This window comes from Mandrillus leucophaeus, unplaced genomic scaffold, assembly GCF_000951045.1.
Source record: "Mandrillus leucophaeus isolate KB7577 unplaced genomic scaffold, Mleu.le_1.0 Scaffold1155, whole genome shotgun sequence".
Classification (NCBI taxonomy): Eukaryota; Metazoa; Chordata; class Mammalia; order Primates; family Cercopithecidae; genus Mandrillus; species Mandrillus leucophaeus.
The window spans coordinates 715,931-732,880 of NW_012099821.1; the positions used below are offsets into that span (position 1 = coordinate 715,931).

The 16,950-nt window shown below is 33.8% G+C and overlaps 1 protein-coding gene across 1 annotated transcript in view; it reads left to right on the forward strand.

Moving 5' to 3' along the window:
- The window catches only part of CNBD1 (cyclic nucleotide binding domain containing 1), a 517,073-nt gene that overhangs the window by 483,264 nt on the left and 16,859 nt on the right, over positions 1-16,950 (forward strand). The window contains exons 9-10 of the mRNA XM_011998293.1: positions 8,305-8,414; positions 10,371-10,521. Coding sequence (XP_011853683.1) covers positions 8,305-8,414; positions 10,371-10,521 — 261 coding nt within the window. The remainder of the gene's footprint in view (positions 1-8,304; positions 8,415-10,370; positions 10,522-16,950) is intronic.

The following is a 16,950-nucleotide window of genomic DNA, read 5'->3' on the forward strand; positions in this document are numbered from 1 at the left end:
GGGGATTGAACGATGAGATCACTTGGACACAGGAAGGGAAACATCGCACACCAGGGCCTGTTGTGAGGTGTGAGGAGGGGAGGGGGATAGCATTAAGAGATATACCTAATGTAAATGACGAGTTAATGGGTGCAGCACACCAACATGGCACATGTATACATATGTAACAAACCTGCACTTTGTCCACATGTAGCCTAGAACTTTAAGTATAATAAAAAAAAAATACAATCAACAAAATAAATAAATAAATTACTTCCTATAAAGGCTCTAACAACTTTTTCATGCTCTTTTCTTAGGTTTTGATTTGAGTGCTAGATATTCAATATTCTAATGTATAGAGTGGTATGCAGTTTGTAACAGAGGAAGTGTCACAAATCAGTGGGAAAAGGCTAGTAATTTTTAAAATAAAATATATTAGAAAATTATCTATAGAAACAGGGAAAATAATCAAGTTATTTAACCCAACATAATGTTGTCAAAAATTATTTCAAATGAACTAGTTATTAATGAAATATCAATAAGAAGAAAATATGGGTAAGAAATTTTTACTGAGTTGTTCTACATACAAAATAACGAGATTAAGGGGAAAATAATAGTTTCAGAATAATCAAAAATACTATTACAAGAGAGATGTATTAAGAAGTTTACAAAGCCTAATAAGAGAAACATGAATATTTCAATTTTAAAATAGAAATGGGTTTTATCGTATCATTTTGAGATTTTGAAAAATAGTTTTTTAAAAATTTCACTTTTTTTTTTACTGTCACTATTGTATACAAAAATGAAGGTTAGATGACTATCTGTATGAAATATGATTTTACATATAGTGATCGAATTCATTTGAGTTTAACTGAGGTGTAATAAAATAAATCTCTTTACTACAAATGGTTTCCCTGCCCCTGTATAGACTACTTTAATATAAACCAAGCAGAATATGTCTTGAATCTAAATTAATTATTGTGAAATTAATCAGGTAAGTCATTATTTCGCATAACAAAAAAAATAATCATATTGTACACTTGGTACAAATGAGTGAATGTATTGTATAGTGCCATCCATGTACTTCCTTTGACCAGTTCAATTAATAGTGGTTATTCATTTCTGAAACAATGCTGCTTAAATAATTAAACTGAAATTACTATAGGTAGTTAGGCAGTGCTAGGATGAGGTAACTAATCAGTGTATAATATTTACATGGACAGTTACCCTGATTAACTAGAATGTATGACTAAATATGATTACCAAAACTGAAAACTTAGAAACTTCTTTTTTTGACACAAATATGAAAATATTTTCCTTCTATTGATTTTGCACTAATTATAATGCACTGGGCCTTACACATTAAGTTAGATCATCTCTTTTGATACTCTAACAAACCCTGTGACACAAAGTCATTTAACTACTTCAGCTAAAATAGAATTTTGATTCAGAATGTCAGGCTTAACATACTCACTTTCCCTAACACACAATATCTTATTGAAATGAAGTATATACACTTATCTATTTAAGTACATCATTCCATGTGTATTTAGATTCAACATAGTGCTAGAAAAACTGAAGGGTTATATTAGTGAATCAGACATATTTTTGGAACTTGGTAATCATACAATTCTTATGTTATTTGAAACATTTCCCTTTTAATTTTCTATTTGCTTAGCATCTAATCAGTCATTTGGTACTGCCATCTAAATTTTTTTTTAATGCTCTACCCCTTCTGCATAGCCGGAAGTCCCGCATGTATCTGTCACTTGACTTCATTTATTTTGACTGTGGTACCCAATGTAAATGACTTTGGGTCAAATATCAGTCTTTTCCTCAAAACCTTCCCTCTGACTACATCAACAAGAATCAGTTTTCATTTCAGGCAATCAATAAGTCATAATTTATATAATCAACAATAATTGTTCAAAATAATGAGAAATATCATTTAAATAGTATCAGAATTTTAGAGATTCGAAACTGAACTAAGCAAGAAAAGTAATGAAAGTACAAGCCTGTTATGAAGCAAACATAAAAAAGACTTACAAATAAAAATTAAATTGGAATATCAAAAACATAAAATTCCACCAAAACTAGTGATTTCAACAGAGTATCAATAAAAATCTTGATGAGTATACCCAGAGTAATTAAGTCTCTTGGCTACTGAAAATAAAAAGCAGTTAAGGAGTATTTCTACCTTGCATAAAGAGGTGACTATTTAATTTCTAAATTTTGATTAAAATAAACTGATATTCAAATGCATAGTGCTTTGAAATGGAAATGTATTCGTTGTGTTACAGTTTCATGGCCCCAATTATAATATAAAAAGTCATGTTATACTTAATTTTCTTTCTTTTTTTTTTCCTTCTTTTATTTGTGGGGGGACGGAGTTTCACTCTTGTCGCCCAGGCTGGAGTGCAATGGTGAGATCTCGGCTCACCACAACCTCTGCCTCCTGGTTTAAGTGATTCTCCTGCCTGAGCCTCTCAAGTAGCTGGGATTACAGGCATGAGCCACCAGGCTTGGAAAATTTTGGTGTTTCTCCATGCTGGTTGGTCTTGAACTCCCGACCTCCAGGTGATCCGTCCGCCCAGCCTCCCAAAGTGCTAGGATTACAGGCGTGAGTCACCTTGTCCGCCGTTATGCTTGATTTTCTTCGTAAAATTTGAGAATCTAGGTTTGATATTTCTGTTTAATATTTAATTCATTTAATAATATTTTTATTAATTATATTTTTTCTAAAATTTCTATACAGTTATTTTTTTGTAATCCAGTTGGCCAATTATGAGTCTCTTTTTCTTCCATAAGTATAGTCTTATATTTGCTATTTGATCATTGTGCTGTCTTTATATATGTGTATATTCGCTACACATAGAAAGTATACATATATACACACACAAACATGTATAATAGTGTGTCTGCATATATGTGTGTGTGTATATATATGTAGACAAGTTTTTAAGAGTATAATGACTATGTGTTGATGTACTAGTATATTTGCTATACAGCATCTATTTCATTGAGAGTTTATATTCCCTAAAATAGCATCTTATATAGAGAGATTCTTTGAAGCTTGGGATAAGGTTAATTCATTCAGAAAGAATTTATTTTCCTTTATTCCAAGCATTTAGAGTCACTAAAACCCAGTATGGTTTGAAAATAAATGTTTAATTAAAGGATTTTATTGCCTCACAGGTGGTATGGATTCTAGCCCCAAATATCATGAGTGAGAATTACAGAGACTTGTTACCTTTTTCTTCTTTCATTTAATTCAGAGCCAGGACCAAGAGAGGAAAATATCTCCAGGAGCTCTTTTTCTGAGGTGGGCTTTTTCTAGTTCACCCACTGAGAGTATTGCTCTTTGGGAGTTTCCGTAGGAGGATTTCCACATTTGATCTTTCACACATACTTTGCCATTGCCTCCAGGGCTTTCTTACCCACCCCCAGACAGATCTAACTGTACACTTTCTTTTTATTTATGTTTTTTGAAAAATTCTGTTGCTGTTCTGCCACCTCATATAGTTTTAAATATATTATTCAGAAGTTTTAGTAGGGCTACTTGAGGAAGGATTTCAGAATTATCTAAACCATCATATTCTGAACTTTCTCTTATGCTCAAGAAAACCTTTGTTTAATATTGATATTCTTGAGAATATGCATTCATCCAACAAATGTTTGTTGAGTGACTATATGTAGATACATGAGTGAACAAAAGATAAATATCTTTGCCTTGATGGAGCTTGCATCCCAATGGATAGAAAATATAATATACAATAAGTACAATAAACAAATCAATAACTTAGATGGCAACACAAACCTTGGAGATAGCTACAGATAAGGATGAAAAAGCTAGAAGGAGCAGATTAAACCATAGCATAGAGTAGTCACGGTGATCTCATTAGGATTGTGAGATTTGGGCAAAGATTTAAAGTTGGTAAGAAAGATGAGATAAATGTATGATTTCCTTGGTTATTGGGCTGGACATCAAATCTGGATAATCTCTTCTTCCTTGATCTGTGGATGGCTTTATAGCCCTAGCATTTGTCCTATGTTGCCTGCTGAGAAGGGGAAGATGGGGTAAATGTGGGAGCAATAGATAGTAAGAGGGGATCTCTAACACCAAATATTGCCCTTCTTCATCTTCCCTATTTTGCAGTGGGTAACCATATTCTGATAATTTCCATGACTAATTCTATAAATATATTATTTTAGGAAGTTCTTTGATTGGAAGTCTCTGAGGCATATTCAAAATTTAATTTTTTAATTCATATTTCTCTAGATTTCCTCAGATTTGTCTATAACTATTTTCCAAATCACACATTTGTAACATTAGAATAAATGTGGCCGGGCGCGGTGGCTCAAGCCTGTAATCCCAGCACTTTGGGAGGCTGAGACGGGCGGATCACGAGGTCAGGAGATCAAGACCATCCTGGCTAACACGGTGAAACCCCATCTCTACTAAAAAATACAAAACAAACAAACAAACAAACAAACAAAAAACTAGCCGGTCGAGGTGGCGGGCGCCTGTAGTCCCAGCTACTCGGGAGGCTGAGGCAGGAGAATGGCGTGAACCCGGGAGGCCGAGCTTGCAGTGAGCTGAGATCCGGCCACTGCACTCCAGCCTGAGCGACAGAGCGAGACTCTGTCTCAAAAAAATAAAATAAAAATAAAATAAAATAGAATAAATGTACATTATTTTTTCTTATGCCAAGTGACAGGTACTTAATATACAGAGGATATTTTATGTATAGTATTCATTCTTTAGGAGAACAACCTCTTTAAATGTGCCATAGAATTCAGAAGGCATTGTATAATTGGAAATTAATCAAACTTGATTCTTCTCAGATGCCCTTATATTTAAGAATTTGCTTTACAGGGCTATAAATGCTATCTATATTTATCTGCGAATAAATATACATTTTTACTAATAAAGAGATAGTGTTTAATATTGGGTAAAGTATTGATGTTTACACGGTATTTGCACTGGTATGGACCATTACAGAGATAGTAAATGTAAAGCCCTTTCTAACCAAGTTCTTTCTTAACATTTATAAAGCAAAATATATATATTTGGAAGGAGAATATATTCAGAAAAAATTCTCAAAAGGGAAAATAAAGTTCAAACACAAAATTAATTGGTACTATTATTTTATACTTTTCTTCCTCTAGTGGTCTATCTTTACAAGGAGAGGCATCCATTCAGCTAATGGATGTCATGCTCAAAGCTGCCGCACGTTTGTCCATCCTGAGATATATTCCTGTTCCAAACCTGTTTTAGTATGTTAGGCTAGTAGACTGAGGTTTATCTTAAAATAAGAGAACGTCCTTTAATAACCTCTATAATCATTAGTTTCTATTTAAACTGAGACCTTCACTATCCCAGTGCTGATGCTAATAGCCAGTAGGGAATTATTCTTCTTTTCATAACTTCTTCTGACTGACTTTAGAATTAGAATAAAATGGTTTTATTAGACTTGGGACTATTTCTGGGCATATGATAAACAATAGAAAGAAAAGGAACAATGCCTGATTGTTTAATTTCTGTGAATCCTTCTGATGTTCTTCTTTTCATTTGCCTTAAGATAAAATCAAGTTTGTTCTTTTCATTATGATCTAATGCTTTCAGGTCTTTTGAGTCTGAGTCTTGATAAAGGTCTTTAAAATATTACTTTTAACTACAAATTCCACTACATTTTGTAAACATAAATGAATATGACCTTGAGATAATAATAAATAAAATTTGGCCTATGTAGTTCATGATTAAATCTTTTCGTTTAAAAATGTGTTATAATTCTGCAGATCATCGTATGTTATTTGTCATTTTCTATATAAGGGAGGAGGAAAGGGTATGCAAATAACATTTATCTTGACAGCATAAGTTCTTCAAAATGGAAAACATGATCAGAGGCTGAATGAGTAAAATTAGGGACAATAATGAGGGTGGCGAGTAATTGCATGATTCTGTTTCTAGTCCAAAATAGTAATATTAATATTTAAATGTTCCTATTTAAGTGTGAAGATATAATTTTTTTTGAGACGGAGTCTCATTGTGTCACTCAGGTGGGAGTGCAGTGGCACGAGCTCAGCTCACTGCAACCTCTGCCTCCTGGGTTCAAGCTATTCTGCCTCAGCCTTCCGATTAGCTGGGATTGCAGGTGCCCACCGTCAAGCCCAACTAGTTTTTGTACTTTTAGTAGAGACGGAGTTTCACCATGTTGGCCAGGTGTTCTCAAACTCCTGACCTCAGGTGATCCTCCTGCCTCGGCCTCCCAAAGTGCTGGGATTACAGGCGTGAGCCACCGTGCCTGACCAGAAGGTACAATTTTTATATGTATTTAAATTCAAGCTCTTTACCTAGGTCAGAAAGGTTTGCTTTATTGTCTTCATTGAGATGAACATTTGCTATGATTATCATAAAGACCAGAGACAATGATTCAAGTAGCCAATTCCCCCTCTAGGGAGTGAGACTGCGTCATAGATTTTGCAACAATGGTTTGGCTTTTCCAATTTTGGCTTGACTTCAACACAAAGAAAAATTCCTGGGGCCTTCTTCCTCTTTGTTGTTATATATACATCTCTGTGATCTACAAAGAGTTTGACTTTCAAGAATTAGAGTAGTACAGGTCTGATAGTTAAAAATAATGGATTTCTTTAGTACATGTTTAAGTGCATGATTTCCTTATCTATAACAATTGCTAGGAGCTTCTATGCCTTTCTTTATATCCTTGAGGATTGACTAAAAGAAGTTACATAGTTTCTACTATCATATGTTTTGATAGAGGAGTTCCTCTTACTTTTAAGAGAAAAATCTGTGAGAAAATGTTTCACATAATTCTACACATCTTATACTTTTACATTGTAAGATAATTTTAATATCATTTTCTGCTGTAAAAAAAGAAGAGTTATCATAAATTTTTATTTAAACAAAATAAATGATTGACAACAGTAGAATAACCTTTAAATTTTTTACTATAAACTTTGAAGTAGCTATGACATGAGGAGAAAAAGATAGGCTATCCTCATAATTATGCCAGCAAAATTATTGAATCCCACTTCATTTATCTTGAAGTACTTTTTCCATTGTATGTTGATGTTTATTTTTTGCTAGTGGTAAATTATATTTAACAATTGTTACTGTGTTCTTATTTTAGTCATAATTTTTAAAGAATTATGCTATGCTCTAGTTTCTTTATTATTTTGGTAACATCAGTAATTTTTGTTATGTTGATATATGCTCTTTTATGCTAGAAAACAAACAGGAATACCTTCAAGTGATCAAAGAACTTGTTTTTAATAGTTTATATACTTTATAAAATTATGAGAAAGTTATATATGTGTCTTTATATTTAGGTTACTACTGCTGTGTTTAAAGTTTTCAGAATTAAATATTGATATGTTTCAGAATTCATAAAATAGAAAATAATTTGAAATACTAATTTTAATTTAAATATTGCCAATTGATTTAAGTATTTACATCATGTTGATAATTTAAAATGTTATGTAGATCAAGGGATTTTTATCTTAATACATTGATAGCTACAAAGTTATAATAGAGTTCACCTTCAAATGTATCTTGGCCTTAGAGTGACTTTACAAGTTTGAAAGACTAATGATAGTAACATTGATTTATTATAATAACATGATATTGTGTTGTACTATGTACCAGGCAACATGCTAAATACTTTATGTGCCCCACATGGTTTATATGAGGCTTAAAGTAAGGACTCTTAATTAATTTTTCCATTTTAAAGATGAAAAATTTGAAGCTCAGAGGGATTATGTCATTTATCTAAGGTGGCATAGAAAGTAGTGGACTAGGTTCAAAGTGGGCCAATGTGTCCTCAAAGCCCTTGCTTTTAACTCCTACTGTAATCAGTAGAGTGTTGGTACAGCCCAAGATACAGGTTCTGGAGAGCCAATTTTCAAATATTTATCAATATTGTGAGTTTGTTATTAAACTGTCAGAAATTTGAAATGAGCCATGGTGGAAATATTTAAACCTTGGAACTCAGCAAATGCTACAGATCAAGGTTTCTTCCATATTCCCCTTTCCTTCCTGCCTCGTACAGTATGCTAGTATATCAGTGCCTTTACTGCCAAAGTCTTGTCAGTGTTTGCAATGTTACATGTATTATGTTAAAGATATAAATAATGGGCGTAATTTTTTAAATATTGTGTTAAGTACTGCCTATAAACTGGAATCTATTAAGAAACTTACCATTAATAGTTATTGAATTAAATTACATTAACTTTTGTTGATAAAATATCTAAAATAATTTATTAAAGACAAGAATGTATGAAATGAACTATCTCTCTTCTTTTCAGTGATAGTGGAAAGTGGAAATATAATTTCTTTTGTGGGTTATATTAATTCTGGATGTTGTAACATTTATAGAAGTATTATAGGATTTGTGAAACTACAATCAAATAAAGTGGTAAGTTTTCAACTTATGTATTCTTTTTAATCAATTAATCTACTCTAAAGAATAAAGAGTGTTGGACACCTTTTCATGTACTTACTAGACATTTATTTGTGTTAGTTTGTGAAATTTCTATTCAATTTTTTGAAATTGTTTACTTTTGGCTTATTTAGTCTTAAGATATAAGAATATAAGTTGTAAGATATATTGATTTGTAAGATATACAAATGACCAATGAACACGGTAAAATATGCTTTACATTCTTATTCATCAGAGAAATGCAAATTAAAACCACAGCCAAGTACTACAACAAACATATCAGATTAGCTAAGATGCACTTAATCATTTGACCTAATTCCACTCTAGATAGTTTCTCCAGAAAAGTGAAAACATATGTCTACACAAAGACTTACATGAATTCTAGGGCTGGGCATAGTAGCTCACACCTGTAATCCCAGCACTTTGGGAGGCCGAGGTGGGCAGATCAAGAGGTCAAGACATCGAGATCATCCTGATCAACATGGTAAAACCCCATCTTTACTAAAAAATACAAAAATTATCTGGGCATGGTGATGCATGCCTGTAGTCCCAGCTGCTCGGAAGGCTGAGGCAGGAGAATCACTTGAACCTGGAAAGTGGAGGTTGCAGTGAGCTGAGATTATGCCAGTACATTCCAGCCTGGCAACAGAGCAAGACTGTGTCTCCAAACAACAAAAACAACAACAACAACAACAACAACAACAACAAACTTGTATGAATTCTTACAAACTAAAAACTGGAAGTAATCCACATGGCCACTGACAGTTGAATGAATAGAGATGTTACAGTATATTTGTACTATAAAATGCCACATAGCAGTAAAAATAATCATGGATACTTGTAAGAATCTCAAACATATTACGTTGGGCCAAAATGCCAAACCTGAATGAGTACATTCTATATAATTTCATTTTTATGAAGTTCTAGAAGAGGCACAAATATGTAATGTGTGATAGAAAAGTTAGAACTAATCATTAGTTGGTCAGGGAGTCTTCAAAGGAATTCAATTAAATATGTAAACTAACTTGAATTCTGCTGCACTGGTCATATTCAGTGTAAAGATTTGCCATGTATATAGGTGCAAATATTCAGGTTATATTGGATTTGACTCCAGGATACTTAGTAAAGGCTTTTGCCGCTTCCAAGTTCTTGTCACTCTTCTACCTGAGGACTACATTCTCTTTTATATATCTTAGTGGTCATCAACTCCTAGCAAATCTCCCGGCAAAGGTAATTTGAGGTCTCAACATTTTCTCCAGAACCATTCATATTGAACATCCTGTAGGCCCTTCTCCACAAGGTCTCTTATTTGAATCAAAATTCTAGTTCCCTGAGTCAAACTCATTTTCTATGTTTCTTTTGTACTTAAACAGAAAAGACAGGGAATAATCCCTCCTTTTTCACTTAATACCATCAGTTCTGGCCCTGACATTTTCTGCTTATTTTACTTCTCCCCTGTGGGTTCAACAAGAGTGCCTTGTGACTAGGGCTGATGTAACAAATGGTAGTTAACAAAACATCTTAAATGAAACTATGAAACATCTTAAATGAAACTATCATAAAATGATATCCTAGATCCTTGAAAAGTGGAATTAGTTCATTATTTCCTAAACATCTTTGTGGATTCTAAATGACAATGCTTTCAATTACCTTAGATATGCCTATGTTATCTATGAGTTTACTATTTCTCTAATATAATTGAAACACCTATGTAAGTAAATTTTTATCTAATTTGAATACAGTTGCTAATGTATTTTAAATATCTCTAATATAACTGAAACACCTATGTAAGTAAATTTTTATCTAATTTGAATACAGTTGCTAATGTATTTTAAATATCATATCGTTAAATGGTTTAGAGTGAGTTTCTGATAAAAACAATACTGATTCATTGTATGGTTAAGCATCAATAATATATATTTTTTTTAACAGAAAAGATCTCAAAAACTTGTTTATATGGGTCAACTTAAGGAGAAGGAGTCCTTTGGTGAGATTAGCGTACTTCTTCAAGTTCCTTTCACATGCACAATCATTACTGAAAAAGAGGTGGAGATGGCAATCATTGAAGATAAGGACCTATTTGGTAAGTGCATAAATATCTTTTAACTGTTATACCATTTTATTGGATGAGTTTTTTAAAAGAGTAGAGATATTTCACAGACAAATTGGGATACTCAAGTCAGTGTGTGTTTGTATGTTATGTATAAAGACAACATACAATAGCTATACTATAATATATTCTGAATTAATTGTGTGGTGTTAGAATATATTAACAATATTTCAAAAGTCTTTGTTTTGAAATTACTAAACTCTCTGCCAATTCCCAGGTTATCATTAATAGCAACGCTCCCTTTTCTGGGACATCTTCTGGCTTTCGTCTCTAAGGTTATTGCTTTTATGTTTTTGGTTCAGGTCAAGTCTGTAACATCCTCAATGTTTAATTAAGATCAAGCATATATGAAAATCTAAGACTGTTAGTGTATAAGACTTTATCTAAAATTTTAGAGCTCTACTAATAACAGAATAATAATGAAGCCACCTGTGTTCGGTCCTTTAAATACTATAAATACTCAAATTGGAAATGCAATTGAATATGAAGGAGAAATGAATAGAAGCTAATAAGTTATAACATAATAGAATATTAAAGAAAATTGTAGGTATGTTCAATAAAACTGGTAATAAAGGATGAAGAAGAGAAATGTGTAGACATTACCATGGGTGAGAGATATGCTTCAACAAGCTAAATTGAAAGATGTTCATGATAAACCATATAAGATTTGACTGAATACTGCTATCCTGAATTTCAATTATGTTTTATGTCTCTGACATGATTTGGATGTTTGTCCTTTCCAAATTTCATGTTGAAACGTCATCCTCAATGTTGGAGCTGCAGCCTAATGGGAGATTTTTGTATCACGGGGATGGATCCCTTATGAATGGCTTAATGTCCTCCCTGGGTAATGAGTGAGTTCTCACTCTATTAGTTCATGAAAGAGCTGCCTCCTTTAAAAGAGTCTGGCATCTTTTTCTTGCTCATTCTCTCACCATATGACACACCTGCTCCTCTTCCATCTTCCACTATGAATAAAACCTTCCTGAGTCCTCACCAGAAGCCAAGCAGATGTTGTTGCCATGCTTGTAGACCCTGTCAAATTTTGAGCCAAATAAACGTATTTTCTTTATAAATTACCAGACTCAGGTATTCATTAACAATGACACAAAACTGACTAATGCAGAAATGGGACATTGCTATAAAGATACATGAAAATGGGAAGCAGCTTTGGAACTGGGTAGCAAGCAGAGATTAGAAGAGTTTGAAAGTCTCAGAAGAAGACAGCAGATGAACGAAAGTTTAAAACTTCTTAGGACTTGTTAATGGTTGTGAACAAAATACTGATAGAAATATGGATGGTGAAGGCCAGGCTTATGAGACCTTAGATGGAAATGAGGAATCTATTGGAAAATGGAATAAAGTGTATCTTTGTTATGCCCTAGCAAAAATCTTGGCTGCATTGCGTCCATGCCCTAAAGATTTGTGGCAGGTTAAACTTAAGAGTGGTGACCTAGGGTATCTGGAGGAAGAAATATCTAAGCAGCAAAACATTCAAGAAGTAGTGTGGCTGCATCCAACAACCTGCAATCATATACGAGCATAAAAGATGACTTAATGTTGGAACTTATAATTAAAAAGGAAACAGAGCATAAAAATTGAAAAATTCACACCCTAGCTATGTGGAAGAGAAGGAAAGTGCATTTTCTAGAGAGGAATTTAAATGCACTATGGAGCAGCAACTTGCTAGAGAGATTAGCTGGACTAAAAGGGACACAAGTGCCAATAGTCAAGATAATGGGAGAAAGTCCTCAAAGGCATTTCAGAAATCTTGAAGACAGCTCCTCCCATCACAGGCCCAGATGCCTAGTAGGAAAGAATGGTTTGGGGAGCCAGGCCGAGGATACTGCTGCCCTATGCCACCTCAGGATACTGCTCTCAGAATTCAAGCAGATCCAGCCTGGGCTCTTTGTCCTAGATACAGCATGGGCTACTGCTCCAGAGAGTGTAAGCTGTAAGCCTTTTGTGGCTTCCACATGGACTTGGGTCTGCAGGTATACAAATTGCAAGAGTGAAGGATGCTTGCTATATTCTACCTAGATTACAGAGAATGTATCAGAAAGCCTACGTACCCAGAGAGAACGTCCCTGCAGGGGCAGAGGCCTCACAGAGAGCCTCTACAAGAGAAGTGCCAAAAGGAAATTTGGGATTGGAGCTACCACACAAAGTCCCCAATCAGGGCACTGCCTAGTAAGCTGTAAGCAGTGGGCTGCCACCCTCCAGACCTGAGAATGGTAGAGCCATGGGCAGCTTGCACTGTGAGCCTGGAAAAACTACAGGCATTTAACTCCAACCCATGAAAGAAGCCACGTGGGCTGCATCCAGCAAAGCTGCAGGGGTGGAGCTGCCCAAGGCCTTGGAAACTCACCCCTTGCACCAGTGTACCCAGAATTAGAGTCAACGGAGATGATTTTGGAGGTTTAAAATTTTAATACCTGCTTTTCTGGGTTTCAGACATGCATGGGGAATGTTCCCTCTATCTTTTGTCTTATTTCTGTCTTGGAATAGGAATGTTTACCTGATTCCTTTAGCACCATTGTATCTTGGAAATTAATAACTTGTTTTCAGCCTTACAGGCTCATAGGTGGAAAGAATGTGTCTTGAGTCTCACATGGAACTTTGGACTTTGGACTTTTGAGCTGATGCTAGAAGGAGTTAAGACCAGGGGACTGTTGGGAAAGGGTGATTTTATATTGCAAAGTGAGAAGAACATGAGATATGGGAGGCCAGGAACAGAGTGATATAGTTTAGATGTCTGTCCCCTCCAAATCTCAGATTGAAAGGTGATACTCAATGTTAGAGATGGGGACTGGTGAGGGGTGTTTTTGTTATTGGAGCAGATCCCTAATAAAGGGCTTGGCATCATCTTCGTGGTAAAGAGTGAATTGTTGTTCTGTGAGTTCACATGAGAGCTGGTTGTTTAAAGAGGACTAGCAGATCCTTTTCTCTCTCTTGCTCCCTCTCTTGCCCTGTGACATGCCTGCTCCTTCTCTACCTTCCGCCGTGAACAAGATTCCTGAGGCCTCATCAGTAGCCAAGAAGATGCTGGTACCATGCTTGTATAACTTGCAGAACTATCAGCCAAATAAACCTCTTTCCTCATTCCATTATAGCAATGCAAAGGAATACCCAGTCTTGAGTATTCCTTTATAGCAATGCAAAACTTACTAATACAGTCTCTTACAGAATGTGTTACCAGTACTTGCACAACACTAACTCAAAATGAAAAAAAAAAATTCAAATTTATATATCTAATTTTAAAAGTTGTAAATCTGAAATGGCATTTGTTAATTTTATTTTCTTCTGTGGCATTCAAATACAACCTCCCTCAAGATAAACATTGCTTAAAAATAATTACTAACCATCAATTAAAATTAGAATATTCTCACTTAATATAAGCTGTTTGTCTTTTCCTATATTAATGATGTTAACTGGTGCAAGGCAAATACACTGTGGACTCTTATGTAAATCAACATTTCACACATTGTATTTTTCAAATTTCTTCAGAAAAACAGAGCCAATAGGATATATATAAATATACAAGAGGAAATCTATTATGGGGATTGGGTAATATGATTGTAGAGGACACAAAGTCCTATGATATGCTTTCAGCAAGCTGGAGAATCAGGAAAGCCAGTGGTATAATTTGGGTTGTGTCTGAAAGTCTGAGAACCAAGGGAACTGAGGGTGTAACTCCCAGTGTGAGGCTTGAAAACTGGAGAGGGCAGACAGGAGGCAGTTGTATTAAGTCCTGGACTCTGAAGGCCAGAGAACCAGGAATGCTAGTATTCAAGAACTGGAGAAGATGGCCATCTTAGCTCAAGAAGAGATAGACAGAATTCCTCTGCCTTTTTAAACTGTTCAGGCCCGCAATGGATTAGGTGTTATCTGTCTGCATTGGTGTTGGTGGATTTTCCTTACTTCATCTCTACTGATTCAAATGCTAATCTCTCTAAAAAACACCCTCAAAGACACATCTGGAAATGTTTTACCAGCTATCTGGGCATCCCTTATCCCAGTCAAGGTGGCACATAAAATTAATTGTCACATACAAAAGTGTTTCAGTCACTTAATAGAATCTCCTTTGTCATCTGGCAGCCTAAGATTCAAACACTTGGTATTGTATGGAATTTAGTAATGTTTGTGTGTGTACTATTTATATTTTAAATTCATTCCATAGTCTGTTCATTTGAGAGTGATGTTCTAAAGCTGCTGACATGGTGTGTGCCTAATTAAACATTCTCTAAATAGAAATGTGCTTGAGGACTAGATTTTGCTTTCTTTTCAAAATTTAGAAGGAAATAAAATACTGTGTTTATTTCAAAAAGCATTTTATTTCTACATTCTAATATTTCATATTCTATTTCAAGATAGTTAAAGGTATGCTTTAAGGGCTAGATAATTCTAATGAAAAATTAATGGTTAATTTTGCTGAAATAATTTTCACACATGAAGAACAATGATATTAATATGCATTTAATCTGCTATATCGTGTCTGCATCTGCTTTGTTTATTTTTTGACATATAGATCCACCTCTATGAAATAGCATAGGATAGGACTCAAGAAAAAGTAAAATGAGTCTTAAAAATATCAAGTTGAAGACAAATGAAAATGCTGTGCTAGAAAACTCAGTGTGAGCAAACTCCATGTTACGTCATCTTGCTATCAAGTGTCATTATTAGCTGTTATATTACATAGGTGTTAGGAATAATCTGAATTTGAGAAGGTCCACTAAAAATAAACAAAAATAAATAAAATCATTATGTTCCAATAGAATCCTGCATTATAAGTTGGTTATGTTGCCTTCACTTTCTAATTTTTCAAGAATTATTAATTATAGCAATGTGTTTAGAACTATAAAGATATTACTGTCCGTTGGGTTTCCATACTGAAAAAATAAATTAATGCTTATCTTTCTCTAGGTATATGGGTCATACTCTCTATTTGATCTCATATAAATCATGTAAAGATCCAGTTCCCCTAGAATGAATCAACAATATTTCGTAAATACCCAAAGAGAACAATTCGCTCACTATACCTGTACTTCAGGATAGGTAGAATAGAATCTAGAGAATATTAAAGACTTCATAAATGTTAAATGCTCTACCAAGGAATTACATATGTAACTGTCTATATATAAAATACAGTAAGATGTATGCAGTAGTTAGTTTTGTAATATTTACAAGGACTTGAGGAGTGATATCAAAATTATATCAAAATTTTAAAATTTTGTTCATTTTGGTGGTTAACTTTTGGAAGTTAGGAAATATCTTTTTTTAATCTATATGCATACTTCTCAGACATTGCCTTGAACATCTAAATAAGAATGAGAATAGCATTATTAAGCTTAAGAAAATATAAATTTCCTCTGTTTTTCACATGCTACTGAGAATGTAGTTTTTATCTGATTGTTATTTTTATAAAGTTAATATATCTTTGTCCAGATGCAGAGCTTATTACTCAAGTCATTCAAGGTAAAGATAATTGCAAGGCAATATAACTATTTTAATTTTACTGATGTCTGAAATTCTCATTCCACCATTAAAACAAGTGTACTACTTTTGTAACGAGAAAAAATTGCTTTTTATCTATAAAATGAATTACTGCTGTTTTTCATTATATCTCATTCAACAACTTATGATTGAAAAATATGGGATAGCTAATGTACTTAACTTGCTATACCCAAAAGGAAAATTTCAATTCCAAGGTGTTATTGGTATAAACTATCTGAAAGTTTCTGCTTGTTTTTAAAAAGGAAGAATGCCCAAAGACTATCTCTCATAATGCTTAATACAAAGCATAGGAGGTCAGATTTTTTACTTCAGATATATCTGTTAAGCATTTCAGGGGCAATAAATATATTCGGATTCAAAAACTTCTTCCCAACACATCAGTATTTCACCTTAATGACAAGAAAAGTTATAGCCAAGATTCTCCTTGTTAAATTAACAAAGCTAATCAAAAGGATTTAAGCTCTTGAACATTTTGCCACAGGGAATACACTACTCTTTCCCCTTTTGCATTTTTGCATTGTGATTTAAAATTTTGATATATGCAATTCCAAGTTCAAAATAAGATGGGACACTTATTTTTAAATCAGATGAAAATACTTAAAAGTATCTACTCCTCTTATACTTTTATTAATTACTAATACATATTAAATTTTAAAAGTGGAAGTTACAAATTTGAGTGAAATGTTTTTTTAGGAAAAAAAATAATATTTTATTTGAAAAGCAGGATGAAATGTTAATATCTTTTTTTTTTAATTATTATTATACTTTAAGTTCTAGGGTACATGTGCATAACGTGCACGTTTGTTACATATGTATACTTGTGCCATGTTGCTGTGCTGCACCCATCAACTCGTCATTTACATCAGGTATAAATCCTATGCAATCCCT